The sequence below is a fragment of the Littorina saxatilis genome, linkage group LG1 (assembly GCF_037325665.1).
Source record: "Littorina saxatilis isolate snail1 linkage group LG1, US_GU_Lsax_2.0, whole genome shotgun sequence".
Taxonomy (NCBI): Eukaryota; Metazoa; Mollusca; class Gastropoda; order Littorinimorpha; family Littorinidae; genus Littorina; species Littorina saxatilis.
Window position 1 is genome coordinate 12,035,314 of NC_090245.1, and position 18,316 is coordinate 12,053,629.

The 18,316-nt window shown below is 42.7% G+C and overlaps 1 protein-coding gene across 2 annotated transcripts in view; it reads right to left on the bottom strand.

Moving 5' to 3' along the window:
• Nucleotides 1-18,316, bottom strand: part of LOC138962139 (dynein axonemal heavy chain 5-like) — a 116,093-nt gene that overhangs the window by 79,708 nt on the left and 18,069 nt on the right. For both annotated transcript variants that reach the window (XM_070333859.1, XM_070333867.1), the window contains exons 17-27: nucleotides 15,730-15,932; nucleotides 13,859-14,062; nucleotides 11,310-11,511; nucleotides 10,844-11,079; nucleotides 9,189-9,407; nucleotides 7,027-7,328; nucleotides 6,560-6,800; nucleotides 4,786-4,985; nucleotides 3,535-3,688; nucleotides 2,291-2,454; nucleotides 325-532 (exon numbers count right to left, since the gene is read on the bottom strand). In XM_070333859.1, coding sequence (XP_070189960.1) covers nucleotides 325-532; nucleotides 2,291-2,454; nucleotides 3,535-3,688; nucleotides 4,786-4,985; nucleotides 6,560-6,800; nucleotides 7,027-7,328; nucleotides 9,189-9,407; nucleotides 10,844-11,079; nucleotides 11,310-11,511; nucleotides 13,859-14,062; nucleotides 15,730-15,932 — 2,333 coding nt within the window. The remainder of the gene's footprint in view (nucleotides 1-324; nucleotides 533-2,290; nucleotides 2,455-3,534; nucleotides 3,689-4,785; nucleotides 4,986-6,559; nucleotides 6,801-7,026; nucleotides 7,329-9,188; nucleotides 9,408-10,843; nucleotides 11,080-11,309; nucleotides 11,512-13,858; nucleotides 14,063-15,729; nucleotides 15,933-18,316) is intronic.

Sequence of the window (18,316 nt, forward strand, 5' to 3'; positions counted from 1 at the left end):
GGTAATTTATCACACAATGAACAGAACGTCTGAAAATACAGGTAATTTATCACACAATGAACAGAACGTCTGAAAATACAGGTAATTTATCACACAATGAACAGAACGTCTGAAAATACAGGTAATTTATCACACAATGAACAGAACGTCTGAAAATACAGGTAATTTATCACACAATGAACAGAACGTCTGAAAAAGTAAGGTCTTAAAAAGAGGGGGGACATGTTTTAAAACCGGGTTTTAAAAGGGGTGTTTTTGTGTTTGTTTTTACCGTGAGCAGCATTCTCACAAGACATGATGCTCTGATCTCATTCAAACGCTGACCTCAACCATCTCCCCTTCAGAAGACTTGATAGACAGGATAAGCTCGTACTGCTTCTCGTGGAACCTGACGGCCTTGGTGTTGTCGAAGATACTGAGCAGGTGAGCCTGAATGGTGTGCGGGTCACTGGCCTGACCCAAGATCTCCAGCAGGGCCGGGTCAGACACGAAGAAAAAGCGCGGGAAGGCCAGACGTTTCTTCTCCAGGTACCTGTAACATTTTGTACCTTATGAACTTGTTCCATGGTGAATGTATTTGTTAGGAAACGTAGGTTTTCCGATACAAGTGTAACCGAGTGCCGAAACACTACGATCACCTCGGGAAGCGAAGTGCAATCAAACAGGTTTGAAAATGTTAGGGCTAATTTCTTAGCCCTATAAAAACTGTTATGCAAACCCGAAGGTTTCCATGAACATATTACAGACAATCGGAAACTACCAGACCCCATCACAAACAGATTTCCACAAACCACGGGTGTTGACTTAAAGGCCAACAACTCGGGTGCAGGGTCTGCTGTGAAAGGAGCGGTAGCCTCCCCTGTCACACAAGCTATACAGGGAAACTTCTGCTGCATTGCGCTCCGAATTAAAGTTTCTTCCCTTTGAAAGACCTTGTTCTTTCAGGTTATGTTCATTGTATTTGTAACAGCATCTCTACTTTGGGACTCCCCCCCCCCCCCCCCCCCCCGTCCCCCCTCCCCCTCAACGTCCCAAATTAGCAGTGATTTCGAGAGTGACGGATCACTATATCACCAACCACATAGTTTTAGGATGCAAACATATTAATTAACCCTTACACTGGGGCAATTCTGTAACACATGTTACATAGCCACTGGTGAATTAACAATAACAGAGAGAAAAATAACAAACAAGAGGCGAAGCCTTCAAGGCTCACGTAAGAAATCGACAAACAGTAACACAAACTCAATCACTTCGTCACACACACACACACACACACACACACACACACACACACACACACACACACACACACACACACACACACACACACACACACACACACACACACACACACAGTAAGCGGCATAGGTGACACTGTGCAAGAAAGCGAGACACTAGATCTAGATCTGAATGGCCGATTTCGAAGAAAAAACTAGTCTCGGCCAGCTCGGCAAAATAACAATGACCGAGACTTTCAGAAATTCCTTCGCGTGACGTCTAACCCTCTTACGTCATAATGTGACGTCTTCAAATGTTGTGACGTCTTCAAATGTTAAAGTTTCTACCACAGACATACATACATACATACATACGCACGCACGCACGCACGCACGCACGCACAGACAGACAAAAGTTAGCATCGCATAGGCTACACTTACGTGAGCCAAAAACGGTCATATAGGTTTTCGCAGCCATGGGAGGTAATCGGAACCGACCAAACAGACTGAGCCAGTAGCGCGACATATGTCGTGACAACCAGGTGACATGACAACCAGGTGACAGTATACGTAAAGTAGCGCGACATATGTCGCGACAACCAGCCTAAGGGTTGTACTAACTGCACACCGTACTATACGCAGCACTGATGAAGCTATAAGAATCACATCTATGACAGGCACAAGATAAACCATAGCATTACAGTAACAGGCTACATAGGGGTAGATGCTGGGGCGGGGGGCAGCTGCAAAACCACCAATAGAATACTCACATCATTTGTTCCTTTTACTCTTTCTTTGTTTGACTTAAAACATTGGTTTACTAGTTTGGTTTGATTTTTCATGTGAAGTGTTGCGTTGCGTTGTGTTTTGTTTTGCTTCTAACACCGTATGTCCAACTGGAATTGACAGTGACGAATTTGGGTCGTGGTATTAGTCAATAACTGCTCATGAGAGGATGGTTGGTAATTATTGTTTATCGTCTCTTCAGCAGTTAATGCTATTCGAGACCGCTCATGAGAGGAAAGTGCAATAGTGAATACAGTCATTGATGTGCGGAAAGCGAAACTTACCCGGTCAGTGATTTCTGGCACACTTCCAGCTGCTCTAGAAGATGCGGAAGAAGCTGCATCAAGGTGTCGTCTCCCACACAACACTGAATGACGTTGGGCGTCTCGTGTGCTCGTGTCATGATCTTCACCCACGACTTGTCAATGTTGCTGAAACGTTTGGCTTCCTGTAAAGCGTAAAATAGTAATGCAGTGCTGTATTCGTACCCGTCATACCAGCAGTCATAGGCCTATTTGTGTTTTTTGTCGATATAAATACGGAGACTGGAGAATTCACCTTTCCTAGGTGAAAGAGAAAGATGCTTGGCGCACCAGATTGTGAACACTTTGAAACAGCGCTTATATATCACTCAACATGCATATTTTTCAGAGTACGATCAACTTGACCTCTTCTGATGCCCTTTTTTAGAATGGGGGTATCAGTACGTTTTGCAGGTCAGTGTAAAAATGACAAGGTCAATTCTTTTAATGTTTTGATATGTGCTTGTGTGGACTCTGCGCGGTATTGTGTCATATTTTGGTTAAAATCGAGCGAATTTTCCAGGAAATATGTTCGTGCGAATCGAGAAACGGATTTAGATTTAGCTTAGGAAAACGCCATGAAATTACGCTATTTCCAGCCATATCAGAAAGACACGTTACAATAATTCAAACAGAAACACATCATCACAACAAACGTAAATCAGGGATTTATACCACTTCCAAAATAGATCCTGTGATTGTAATGTGACCGGTTAGATACCCCATCCAAATTACTCAACCCTCGTTTATATGAATCTTGGCATGTCATCCTATTCAAAAGTATGTATCATAAAATCTGTCCGATTGATTTCTCATATTTATTCACACTTGTTTCAACACATTCTGAAAATATCACAGGCAAAATATTAATAGCAAAATGTTAGCGAAGTCGATTTTCGTGGTCAATCGCTGTTTTTAAGTCTCAGAACCAAATGAACTACTGACTGCTAAAGTTCAAGGTATATAACCACATAAAACGCTCTGTTGGGTGTAATCTCATTTCTCTCAAGCACTTTCTGAAACAAGAGCAAAACATCACGCACGCACCCGCAAGGCTTTACCTCAACCACTCCAACTTTTCTTTGTCAAATATTTTAGACATTTTCTGCACAATAGCAAGATCAGCACTTATGCTCAACACCTGAGATTCTTACCTAAACCATTCAAACGTATAATGTGCCTCGAATGCACATCAAATTGAAGATCCATCTCCGAGATATACGCACCTGAGGAAGCTGCTTGGCAATGTCACCACCTACAAAGACAGCCTCCAGGTAAACCCACAGATTCTGGGTTGTCATCCAGTTTTCTATCACTTCGTTCGAGTTGGAGAGATTGCCCACCCACGTCTGAATCTGCTTCTTGAAGGGAGCGTTGTATCTGGAAACCATAACAAAACACATGTTAGTTTAGAAATAACAGGACACCCTCCCCCGGTGAAGGCCATCGTAAAGTTTTAAATGTAAATACGCAGTCTTCTCTTGGAAACAAACTTAGATTCAAAAACATAATGCACCGAAGAAACTGTCTTGGATGAAGATGACTATCAGTTATGAATTCTGACAGCAGAGAAGCCCAGTGATTGCTCACAGGACCAGGAGAGTATACAAAATTCCACAAAATAGTGCTTTTCCACAAAATTGTGCTTTTCATACCTCAGATGATAGTTATATTGATGACTATATTTTTAGATATGATTTTTAGGGAATTCATTTATCTTTATCCATGCAACCTGTGATTGCTCCTGTCAGATTGGTGCTAAAGGAACAACCAGTCCGTTTTGAACTGTCTGGTTGGTGTGCACACGTAGTGGGCCCAGTGAGATTGAACACTTTGTCTGTACATAGTTGTTGTGATATATGCGTGTGGAAGGAGTGTGAAGTTTTATGCATACACCATAACAAAATCCTGTGCTTTGCATTTGGTAAATAAACTGTTTGACTTGACTTGACTTGACTTGACTTGATATGGGCGTCGGAAATCTCAATTTTAGTCTGAAACTACTACATGTATGTAACAGTGAGCAAATGTATGGTTTATTCCTACCTTTATGGCTGATTTGGACTAACAAACATAGAAAGAATCCTTTAGCTGGAGGTTCCCGGGACCCCCAATTTTCTTTTAGGGGATCCAAGGACATCCTCAGCAGGACTTTAGAGGGTCACAAGACCAGGAGGACTGTTGGAAGTTGCAGATCTAGCAGAAACTGTCCTCGTAATCTAGTTTTTGTCCAGTCTGATTGAAAACTAGATTACAGTCAGAAAATCAATACTGACGGTAGGCGCGATAGTGCAAAATAACTGCGTCCTGAGACCCGTTCTTTTCAAGTTTAGTGCGTCGCGGGGCCCCCTTGAAGAATTTCTAGTACTTTTGTTTCCCATTTAGTGCGTATAAGATGCAGGGGCGCACTGTTTAGTGATCCCTGGTTGAAATTCACAGAAAATGATAACTTTGCGTTAAAATGTCATGTCTGAAACCTGTTGCTGAGAAGTGAGCCAAGGACCATGAGGGAGTCTTCCATTAGAGAGATGAGCTCCGTGATAATGTCTCCCTTCAGCAAGAGTTCTCCGCGGTTCTTGAAGGTGCCAAACTTGAACTCCTGGTTGCTCCAGTCAGCGATCACCTGCTTCAGCTTGGCCTCGATGTCCGTCTCCTTCACGGCACTGATGCAGATGTCCTGGAAGCAATACAGTTTCAACTTCAATAGTCTAGCTTTAAGAAACCCTCATTGTTCATTTTGTTCGTCTACTGATGGCCTTCCGGACGTGTGTTTTTTTTTAACTGAAGGCAGTGTTCTCGATAACAACAACAACAACAACAACAACAACAACAACAACAACAACAACAACAACAACAACAACAACAACAACAACAACAAGGGCAAAACCCATACGACTCACATGCTTGACCTTGATCTTTACATAGCAATGACATCATACACTCAGAACTGCTTTACACATTTGTCCTACCAAAATACATGTGACCTTGACCCAAAGTCAAGGTCATCCAAGGTCATGCAACACAAAGCTGTTAATTCAAGACATAGGAAGTACAATGGTGCTTATTGGCTCTTTCTACCATGAGATATGGTCACTTTTAGTGGTTCACTACCTTATTTTGGTCACATTTCATAAGGGTCAAAGTGACCTTGACCTTGATCATATGTGACCAAATGTGTCTCATGATGAAAGCATAACATGTGCCCCACATAATTTTTAAGTTTGAAACAGTTATCTTCCATAGTTCAGGGTCAAGGTCACTTCAAAATATGTATACAATCCAACTTTGAAGAGCTCCTGTGACCTTGACCTTGAAGCAAGGTAAACCAAACTGGTATCAAAAGATGGGGCTTACTTTGCCCTATATATCATATATAGGTGAGGTATTCAATCTCAAAAACTTCAGAGAAAATGTGAAAAATGTGAAAAATAGCTGTTTTTTAGACAACATTTATGGCCCCTGCGACCTTGACCTTGAAGCAAGGTCAAGATGCTATGTATGTTTTTTGGGGCCTTGTCATCATACACCATCTTGCCAAATTTGGTACTGATAGACTGAATAGTGTCCAAGAAATATCCAACGTTAAAGTTTTCCGGACGGCCGGACGGCCGGACGGCCGGCCGGACGGACGGACGGACGGACGACTCGGGTGAGTACATAGACTCACTTTTGCTTCGCATGTGAGTCAAAAACTGTGCTGCTCTTTTCAATCCATTGATTCACTTGCAACCTCAATAGTCAATTTTTGTAAAGATTTTAGTCAAGCAGTATGTAAGAAATGTTAAGTCCTTCGTACTGGAAACTTGCATTCTCCCAGTAAGGTCATATATATTGTACTACGTTGCAAGCCCTTGGAGCAAATTTTTGATTAGTGCTTTTGTGAACAAGAAACAATTGACAAGTGGCTCAATCCCATCTTCCCCGTCGCGATATAACCTGCGCGGTTGAAAACGACGTTAAACACCAAATAAAGAAAGAAAAAGCATTGTTCATTGAAACAAAAGTAAGAAACAATCAAAATCAAATGAAACCCAAAGAACAAAAGAATGAATTATGATAACCCAAGCCTAAACTGCCTAAAGCCCAAATCAGAACCCTGCATTTGTGTCTTGGTATTTACGACAACATTTCCACAAGACATGGAACAATATATTTGTCAGTGTCTGCATGGAATAGTCAATCCACACTAACTTCCAGAATGGTGAAGGATTTGTTCAAATTAACACTAACACATCCACACCCCAAACCAACCTCAATCTCCTCCTTGTATTTGAGGAGGGGGGCCTCCAGCAAATTTCTGAGAGTGAAGCTGTCGCTCTCCACCTCCAAGCTCGCCCCGGTGAGGTCCTCTATGCGCTTCCAGTGACGTGGCTTCATGGCCTTGTTGGCCATCAGCTCCAGGAGAGGCACCATCTCGTTGAAGTCGTCAATCTTCACCTGCAGTTCCTTAAAGGCCGGCCAGTCCTTCAGAGCTTTGGGCAGCTTTCGGCACCTGACATAACAAGGAAATTATACTTGTTAAACAATATTTGGCTGAGACGCATTTATCTAGTGATCGAAGGCTGTCTTTCTTCTTTTTGTTTGTTTGCTTTTTGTTTTTTTTTAGTACATCGCATGCTCCAACAACCACTCTACAGTTTCACAGTTTATTATCGATGCAAAATTAGGACGACAGAGACAGAAAGAAAGACAGACCGACATACACGCTGAGCGCCTACCTGTTCTGAAAATCCACCAGTTCGGTGGTGATCTTCTCAATGTCCATCTCCACCCAGAAGATGTCGTAGTAACCCCGCACAGCGTCAATGACGCTGTTGTACAGGCCGTACAGCTTCTGCAGGAGGTTCAGCTCCTTCTTGATCTTGAGCAGCTCAGGACACTCAGAGACCGCCAGGCCGAACAGCTCCTCGCCGCCTGTGTAGGTGGTGTACTTTCTGAACAAGGTGTCGAAGTTGTTCTGGTACACCAGCAGCCTTTCTGAAGCCTCTCGCGGGGCAACTCCTGGCACCATGGGACCTGCCTGAAAACACCAATCACCATCATGTGCTTCTAAACCAGAGCATACAAAACACCATGTCGCTGTCTTGCAATCCGGTGTCGATGTGTCTTTACATAAACTTGGGTATTGTGCTTAAAGGCACAGTAAGCCTCCGGTAAACCATCACAGATACGGTCAGACTTTTACACACAGTACAAACGCCCTTTCATTTGAACACTCACCGATTTAAGCAAATATCCTAGGTGCCCTCCGTAAAGAGCGAACAATTTTCAAAGAATTTATTTTTGCGTGGTTTATCTTACCCCTGAGCCATCGTGAACACGTGTGATCCAGTTTCCCTTTTTCACAATGTAGTCGTCAGTTAGTCATTTGAATGCGACTCGATGTTAGCTTATCTGCAATAGCACGTTTTTATGCACGTAACAAACGGCTGTGGTTCACAAGAACTCTAGCGATGGCTTTTGACTGTTGAGAGGAACTGGCGATATGCATAAACCGTCGTCTACTACGACCCTTGCGTGACCCTGCTTCCTGGATTTTCTTTTTTCAAACTTTCACAACTTCGAATTGTACTGATCTTGTCTTGATGAAAAAAGAAGTTTTTTTATGATTAAAGAATGATTGTGTAACAAGCTGTCAATTTATTATTTAGATTTTAAAAGTTAGGTCAAGCGCAAAAACGCACCACGGTCCAAAAACATTCTGATAATCATCGATCCACGGCTATCGCCAGTTTACATCGATAGAATGAGACCCGAAGGAAAGTAACTCATTTTTGACCTGAGTTCAGGATGGGTCCAAAAAGTGTCCGAGACAATCTGCAAAATTATTTCTTTAAAAATTGCTCGCTCTTTACGTAGGGCACCTAGGATGTTCCCGTTTGGTGAGCGTTCAAATGGAAGGGTGTTTGTACTGTGTGTAAAAGCCTGACAGTATCTGTGATGGTTTACGGGAGGTTTACTGTGCCTTTAATACTCAGCGTTTCTACCTACACGCTTAACAAATCTGTCTGTGATGAAAACAATACATTGATCTACTGATTACGACATAGTTACCGTCTAAATTCATAGAAAAGATGAGTAAGGTAGATAACAACTTTTAAAGGCATAATTACATCAGACGAAGATGGGTGCATATAGAGTATGATAACTCTATCTGCCAATTCTTTTCGAAACTAGCAATACCACAAGGTGGAGACGCGTTACGCCCCAAATACGTAACCATACGGTTGTTACGCCCGATTTTGTACACATAAGGTCGACGTGGCGTGTGGGTATGCTGACTTAAATTACATTATCTCAGGCAATTCCTCTAAGTTATCATCAAAATATATACGCCTGGACTACTAAATGTCTCTGCCACTTGGTAGTAGTATTCTAACAGAGATAGATCTTGTTTTTTAGGCAAGAAAATAAAAAAATACCGTATATTTGACTCACATATTTAGTGCATTGATCTGTTCGGTGACAAATATGAAATATAGGCTAATTACAGACCGAAATCTTGTACTGATACAAAGAAGAAGGCACATACATCTAACAACATTCATTTTACGTTTCTAATCGAAAGGAAATGGAGGTAAAATTATGAAGGTTTTTGTGTCGTGTTACGGTTCCCAGACACTGTTGTAACGGGCCCCGCAAATATATTTTTCGCTGTTGTTACGCGCCCCGATCACAAAGCTTTGAACTCAGACATCTGTAATGGGTCGTGTATTTTGTGGAAGGACAGGTTCAAAGAAAAGGTGTGGCGTTCATACAGCCTTTGTTTATCCATGTCAAGTACGGTTCTATCAACACCATCACCAACTTCCGGTTGGTTTGTGATGTCATCAGACAGTCTTTCTACACCTCTGGACGAAGAAGCAGATGATGACCTCACCTCGTTATAGTTCTTGTAGAAGTCTTTGCAATCCTCGTTGAAGACGATGACGTTGTGTAAGAGGTCGTCCTTGAAGTTGGGCTGGATCTCCAGCAGGTGGTGAGCGACTTTGGTGGCCGTGGTCTGCAGTCTCTCCCAACTGTAGCGCAGCGTGTCCACATGATCCAATTCGCTCTGCGGGGCCGCCATCTCGTACTTGCTCAGCATAGCAAAGCATTCCTGTCAACACACACAACATTTTGTCAAGCGCTTGGAGCTGAGAATCGGGACTTGCGCTATAGAAAAGTGATGTATTATTATTATTATCATTATTATTATCATTTTATTCCCCCCTCTGCTTCTTTACCTCTGTAAACTTGTAGAGCTAGTTATTTTTCGATAATGACCCAGCAACCAAACAAATAACGAGCCAGCAACAGCCTGAATCCTCGATAGTGCAATGGGTTGAGAAGCTGTTCTGTTTCGGTACTACTTTTGCGACTGAAAAGTTCCGAACGCTCTATTCGTACGAAGTATACATCTCTAGAGCAAACAGTACAAACATACCGCATTTAAATGAACAACTACAGGCCTGAACACATGAATCTCCATATAAAATCCATGAGTTCGGTTGTTTTCTGAATCTAGATCTGCTGTGCACAAACGTTCATCACAAGCAAATTCCCAAGGCAAGTAACTCATACTTTGTCTAGCGACAAGAGTAGTTCCCCTTCTTTTCACTCAGTTTCTTCGACAACAGACTGCAATCCGACGGTCAGTTTTCAACAATATTTCATTTTATAAACAGATCACACGCAACCAAATGCACACATCTCATCAATTTAAACAACATAAAGCGGTTTCATACACTATTTTCCCCAGAAAACTGAACTTCATACAGTAATTAACGTTGAAACACGGGTGCAAAAATTCGTCTGCTAGTCCCATTTGACGAAAGAACATTATTCTAAGCGGTACTAAAACATAAACAGAACACACAATATCTGCCTTTACCGCCACAGCAGAATAACAGCATATCTGTGTACTTGATTTTAGTCCAAAATATGGAAACTGACAAGAAGTGTTAACAGAATGGAATGATTTGCACGGAACTATACAACCGCGCATTAATCGATCGCCTGCGCAGGTTGACTGGTTGAGTGAATACAATTCGATCAAACTTTCGCAAAAAAAACTCCTCTTTTCTTTGAATAACTGAAGAAAGGAGGAATAAAGAGGTTACACACCTCGTCTCAGTGATTATAAAAAATAATGGTCTCAGTTCGCGGTCATGAAAAAGCTCGCTGAAGCTCGCATTTTTCATGATCCGCTAACTTCGACCATTATTTTTGATAATCACTGAGACTCGGCATGTAACCTCTACATCATCATGATTATTATGATTATTATTCATTCATCAAACGCAAAGCATTCTTGTCAAACTCAAAGTCCGGCTATGAAAAAAACCACATCGGGAGAGGCCTTACTCTGCATGCAAACTGAACGGTTCTGGTAACAGGGTCTTTGGCTAGAAAGGCAGTTCCGGGAAATGGAGTGTTTTGTCACTATTCTTAACTGCAAATTTACTGTGGATGTCGGTGCATAGTGTATACACTTGAAAGCCAAGACTCTTTCATTCCCTAATGCGATCCTAAAAAAACAGTTTTTTCACGAACCTCAATGGGACCAATGCTCATGTCAACGCGGATCTCTTCGTTTCGAAGTTGCTTGAGGGCAGCGATGGCGTAGCGGATGTCATCCAGGTCCTTGATGGGGCGGTGCAGGCGCTTCTGGATGTCCTCGATGAATTCGATGATTTCGTACATCATGGCGCCGTACTTCTTGTTGGACGCTTTTCCGTAGGCCACCCGCCACGCTTTGGTCTCCGCGCACAAACCGCTCTTGAGTTTGGCTGTTGGTGAAAGAAGTAATACGTACGATGGGTTAACAAAAGGGCAGGAAATACAGCGAGTACAAGAAAGCATGTGTTTAACTCCTCTAAGACGACCTACCTACAGTAACAGTAATGGGTTGATGCACATGACGGTAAACAAAACAAACATCTCCACGAGGAAGAGTTGCTCCAACATGAATTTCCAATTTATGATGACAAAATGACAAGTCTTGAAATATCCGACGCACCTGATAGAAGGGATACTGGCCCTACATCGTAGTACTCTGGCAGTTCCATAATGCCCTCTTCCACTTCTTCGTACAAATGGATCTCTGCGTGGAAGTCCAAGAGCATGGGCTCCGCCTTCAGGAACTTTGCCAGTTCCTCCTCACGATCCTTGGACCAAATGTAGGAGAAGCGACTGAACTGCTCCAGGGTTTGGGTCATGTACTGAAAGCAAAGGAAGACACCAATGTAAAGAACGGCCGAATTCAAGCGGGGTGAACTGGCCGAATTAAAACCGAGGGTGGTCTGCACGGGTGTGCGACAAAAGGTCGAGTACCAAAAGGTCCAGGCACAAAAAAGAATCCTTGAAGTGTTTTGAAATTGTGTTTCTCTTGGATGTAAACGATGTGTGCGATTGTGAGAGTTACGAACTGTATGTACACAGAGCACAAAAAGTTAAGGATATTTTTTCAGTGGAATAGCCGAGATGTTAAACAGCAGTTTTTTTGTCAGAAATATACGTGTATTTGAAGATCAGTCTTTCTTCTGCTCAAAAATGTGTTTTTGGATCTGAGCAATATTGTGGAATGACGTCACAGATCCTTGACCACGCCTACCCTCAAAAGTGGCGTTTTTTGACGACACGATTCATTTTCAACCGTCGAAACGGTGATTTAAACTGAATTTCTGTTTAAGGGCCTCACTGGGCGACAACATACATCACTTGTACGAAAACTGTTGATTGTGTGTGTGTGTGTGTGTGTGTGTGTGTGTGTGTGTGTGTGTGTGTGTGTGTGTGTGTGTGTGTGTGCGTGTGTGTGTGTGTGTGTGTGTGTGTGTGTGTGTGTGTGTGTGTGTGTGTGTGTGTGTGGTTTGCGTGCGTGCGTGCGTCAGTGCGTGCGTGCGTGCGTGTGTATGTGTGTGTTCGGAAGGTAAAAGGAAAGTGGAAGTTTTTCAGCGTGCATTCGCTTGACTGAATGGTTAATCAAGTTTGAGCGTTCTTGTTCATGATTGCCACAAGTTAGGTTTTTGGTACACAAACTTGTTACTGAAGTGCAGGATGGAATGTGCTCAGAAGGCCAACAGAAGGGACTTCACTCTGGTGAAGGATTACAGGAGTTGCTTGCCCATGAACGACAACGCCAGGGATGGCCAAATCGTCCGCCCGATCGCTAGGGGCGAGTAAACAATCCGCCGGGCTAGTAGAAACCGCCTGGCAACTCGCCCGTCTGGTCAGTGAACATTCTGTTCCAATGCAACACTTTTGGATGTAATATCAAGTTTCAAAGCCACATACACACTGCAGATGCAGCAACTGTGGTATGTACCGGGCCAGTGAAATTTTTGGCGGACGAGTGACTTTCTTGAAGTAACTCGCCCGGTTGGCGAGTTCATATTTTGAGATTTGGCCATCCCTGAATGTGAAGGAAATCACGAATAACACTGTAACAGGCAAAGTTTGACAGTGATATCCTCCACGCTTTTAGAGCGCTAACCAGAGATATAGCGTGACATAGCAAAGTGTGTTGCACGCACTGTGAATTCAGCTCACTGACCGGGGATAGTTGACGTTGTAAATCGCAACTAGGGTATTGTTACACTTTGCCACTGTCCTTGGACATTGAGGGGTTGTCCAAGTAATCGGCCGGGAGGAAGGAAGCCCGAATAGATGCGACAGTAAAGCACTTAACAAGTAAATGGAATAAGCATTCGAATATCGCTAGAGTGTTTATCGCATAAGTTGAATCGACTAACACTGTAAACTGTAAACATAGCAGACAGATATCAAAGACAAGATGTCCGCTATTTATGTTGTGCAGTGCGTCGTATAACCGGTCTGAGAGGGAGATAGCGACCAGATGACAAGTGTGAAGGATCTGAGAAGTCGCCGAAGTATCATAACTCTAGACCAGCATAGCTGAAATTCGACGGGATTTCGCGAAGTTATTGCAAGGTTATGGTTGTCCGTATAGTTGGACCATAGAGGTCACAGGACGAGAGGAACTGAGTAGACCGAGGTCGCCAGTGGAAGGAATTAGTATTCAGATACATTTACTAGTGAACGGCCATAGACGCTGTGTAATTCTGTGTATGAACAGAGTTAACATATGTCTATAAGATCTTAATTACATAAGATATAATGAGTGTTTAGTAGGCAGAGCAGACGGTGATTTGAGTCTGCCGGAATATGAACTGTAACTGTTTTTCTGACTACACACGAGCCGTGATTCGATACCAGTAAAGTAGATATCGTGTGCCTGTGAGTTCACGGACTGTTTGTGTATTTTTCTAGATAAGTGAAGGACGTAGGGTTTTGTTAGTGAAATTGTGCACGGGATTGTAATCTCGCTTTGTTTTTGCATCCAAACCTGTGAGTACCTGATTTTTGAATACTGTACATAACATTTATGTTCATGATTGTGTGTATTTGTGTGTATGTCTGTCATACCTGTACAGTGGAGGGAACCTACGTTTGGAGTTGTGTTTGTTCCTGTATGATAGCGTGGTAACGCATTTGCATTCATTCACACTGAACGCCCAACCATTCCCAAAGATGCTGCAGTCAACTCACCCTCTTGTTGGAATTGATGGCGGTTGAGATGAGGGAGGCCAGCTTTGCAATGTCCTTGTTGTCCGACACAGCCTTAAAACAATTCTCTCTCTCATCGTCGTCTTTCGGATGACTTGCGAGGTCTGGGTTGGATCGGCTGTGTTCCTCGTGAATCTCAATCTCTTCTCTCTCCTCCTCGTCAATCGCGTCTACGCTCCTCTTAACCTTAATGGTCACAATAAACAAAGCTTGTGGGTGCTGAACATGTGTGTGCCATAATTAGATGTGCGCTGTTTGTATAGATTGGCGAAATATGTTCTTTTAAGAAAAGACTTAAACATACAAACCTTCTCTTGCACGTCTGTGCCTAGACACGTGGGATACAAAACACACACACACACTCTCTCTCTCTCTCTCTCTCTCTCTCTCTCTCAGAAACTAATCTGACCTACAAAACATTAACAGCCCAACGCCATTCTGATAATCCTCGCTCCACGGCTATCGCCAGTTGTCTCTCTGACCGGACGCGACAGTCCTTCGCGAATCTATGAAAACCAGAATACAGAGTGATCTCCCATATGTTGTTCACGAGCCGTGTTCGCGAGACGAAAATGATTGCAGATTGGCCGACTTCGACAGTGATCTCCGTTCTGTTCTTCACAGTTATGATAAAGACATCGTTCTAAGGTCAAAACAAGTCTAAATTTTGAGACTGCTGCCGGAAGGAGACCGTAATATATGGTTGCATCACTGTCAAAAAAATCGTCTGCTCCAGCGAGCGACGAAACCAAACGGTTGATTATCACGTGACACTTATGCCATATTTAGAGTTGTTTGCTCGCTTGAAACTGTCTAAAATAAAGATTCCTCTGCAATTTAAAAATTACAAAACACCATGAAAAATCATTATCGACGATCGCGAATCTGCTTACATCCATAACACATTACAACAAGAAGGGCAAAGCCCATACGACTCACATGCTTTACACATTTTTCCTACCAAAATACATGTGACCTTGACCCAAGGTCAAGGTCATCCAAGGTCATGCAACACAAAGCTCTTAATTCAAGACATAGGAAGTACAATGGTGTTTATTGGCTCTTTCTACCATGAGATATGGTCACTTTTAGTGGTTCACTACCTTATTTTGGTCACATTTCATAAGGGTCAAAGTGACCTTGACCTTGATCATATGTGACCAAATGTGTCTCATGATGAAAGCATAACATGTGCCCCACATAAATTTTAAGTTTGAAACAGTTATCTTCCATAGTTCAGGGTCAAGGTCACTTCAAAATATGTATACAATCCAACTTTGAAGAGCTCCTGTGACCTTGACCTTGAAGCAAGGTAAACCAAACAGGTATCAAAAGATGGGACTTACTTTGCCCTATATATCATATATAGGTGAGGTATTCAATCTCAAAAACTTCAGAGAAAATGTGAAAAATGTGAAAAATAGCTGTTTTTTAGGCAACATTTATGGCCCCTGCGACCTTGACCTTGAAGCAAGGTCAAGATGCTATGTATGTTTTTTGGGGCCTTGTCATCATACACCATCTTGCCAAATTTGGTACTGATAGACTGAATAGTGTCCAAGAAATATCCAACGTTAAAGTTTTCCGGACGGACGGACGGACGTCCGGACGGACGGACGGACGGACGGACGGACGTCCGGACGGACGGACGGACGACTCTGGTGAGTACATAGACTCACTTTTGCTTCGCATGTGAGTCAAAAAGCTCTAAATATGTTAAAAAAAAAATCGGTTTCCTTGCCAGACAAGGATACTCAAGGCATCCTGTCAGGGAGAGAATGAGCCGAACTCATTTTGACCTGAGGTCAGGATGAGCCCAACGCATGCAAAGGCCTTGCAGACCAACCACTCACCAGCAAGGTGATCTTGACGCGGTCGCGGATCATCTCGGGGTCCTTGTGCCACTTGCAGACGCCCTTGCTGACGGCGATGATGTTCTGCACGGCCTTGTTGAGGCCCCCCTGCACGTCTTCCACCGAGGGCTTCATCACCACGTTGGGGATGGCCAAAACTATGTCCGTGTTGAAGAACGGGCGGCTGGTGTGCTTCGCCGTTTCTGTCAAGTCCGCGCGCACACAACAGAGATGCAAGAATAGACTCGTTAAGTGCACAGTGTTAGTGGTAGTGGTTATTGGTACTTTTTTCAGTGGTGACGTCAGCGTGTTGTGCGCAGTTCAAAGGTTAGGGGTCAAATTTTACGTGTGATTCCTAACGAGCTGTGGCTAAATCGACAGAAATAATGAGCCCTGAATTGTATGTGAAAACTCGGTGATTCACACAATTATGTATAACTAGTATGCTTCTGAACAACTTAATGCTACAAATGTCAGTTTCGTGTGTGATTTATTCCAGGTTTGATGCACTAAATTCTTAGCCAAAGAAATGAATCAGAATGGGTGAATCTGCAGACAGAGAAAGAAGCACTTTTCTTCTCGCACATTCACATTTCTGAAGATTATGTACACGTTGAACGTTCTGCATGCGCCTATTCAACACTTGAGTGGTTCAAATGTATCAAAGAAACATTACGATTTATCAATACAAACAACATTGCAATATTCGTTTCTTTTCTTCTTGTTTTCGGCTGTGTCGTCTGCTCCGTGTATCCCTTTTCATCTTTTTCCAACTGAAGAGTCCAGACATGGGACGATACTCTTTCAAATTATTGCAAAAGTTGTCTTCCCTCCAATTACGTAAACGAAAGTGAAACTAAACGCACGGGCATAGACGCCGTTGTCGGTTTCGTTATCGTAAGCGGAATGCGTAATGATACATAGATTTTCCTTAAAGGCATATGTACTCGATGACTATACACGCTAATTGCTTTACCAACAGCTGGAGACATGCTAAATTAAGTTCCCTGCAAAATATTGTGGTCTAGGACCCCTTCAATGTTGAGATATGTTAATTTTCATTTTGATCTGGATCGTCCTATTTATAGATTTGGCAACACATGTAACGTTGATGCAAGGGAGCTAACACCGCGGCTTTGTTGACATCCTCACTTTTTCAGAGGCTAGAACAAGCTCTAATGCATGTATTATGGTCCGCGCATGGTGACATATCGTCATTATATGGTCTTATGGTGCGTTTGACATCGATTATGGGCAAACTACACTTTGTAAACACGGGAGCGCGTACATATGCCTTTAAGTTTCCTTAACCACTAACACTGTGTACTTATATAATCTCTCTAATATGTGACAGCGGACGGGCCAACAAGAGCAGATGCTTCAACGACTCACTTTCGTCATGCCCAATACGATTCGGAAATTACGAGGTTTGCCGTTCTACTTCCACAAAAGAAAACAAGAAGGGCAAAGCCCATACGACTCACATGCTTGACCTCGACCTTTAGGGTAACTAAACCTAGCAATGACATCATACACTAAGAACTGCTTTACACATTTTTCCTACCAAAATACATGTGACCTTGACCCAAGGTCAAGGTCATCCAAGGTCATGCAACACAAAGCTGTTAATTCAAGACATAGGAAGTACAATGGTGCTTATTGGCTCTTTCTACCATGAGATATGGTCACTTTTAGTGGTTCACTACCTTATTTTGGTCACATTTCATAAGGGTCAAAGTGACCTTGACCTTGATCATATGTGACCAAATCTGTCTCATGATGAAAGCATAACATGTGCCCCACATAATTTTTAAGTTTGAAACAGTTATCTTCCATAGTTCAGGGTCAAGGTCACTTCAAAATATGTATACAATCCAACTTTGAAGAGCTCCTGTGACCTTGACCTTGAAGCAAGGTAAACCAAACTGGTATCAAAAGATGGGGCTTACTTTGCCCTATATATCATATGTAGGTGAGGTATTCAATCTCAAAAACTTCAGAGAAAATGTGAAAAATGTGAAAAATAGCTGTTTTTTAGGCAACATTTATGGCCCCTGCGACCTTGACCTTGAAGCAAGGTCAAGATGCTATGTATGTTTTTTGGGGCCTTGTCATCATACACCATCTTGCCAAATTTGGTACTGATAGACTGAATAGTGTCCAAGAAATATCCAACGTTAAAGTTTTCCGGCCGGACGGACGGACGGACGGACGGACGACTCGGGTGAGTACATAGACTCACTTTTGCTTCGCATGTGAGTCAAAAATAATGTCCTACTTATTGACCTATTCGATCTCCTTGTGATCTTCAACTTTGAACAGGATTAATTAGACTTGGGTCATCTCTAGATGTCATCAAACCCAGAAAGTTTGTACAGTTATCGCCATAAATGTTTTGTGTGGCGGTTTTAACCTGCAAATGCGACGCACTTAATGTGTGGTTTGACTTGCTGTGGCTGCTTGCCGTGGAAACAAATCATGGGAGTTGGGAGACTAACCTAGCAACGCAATGTTGTTGTTGCTACTATAGCGAGTTGAATGTTTACATTAGATTACTTGAAAACGGAAGTGTACCGTTAGTGATTTT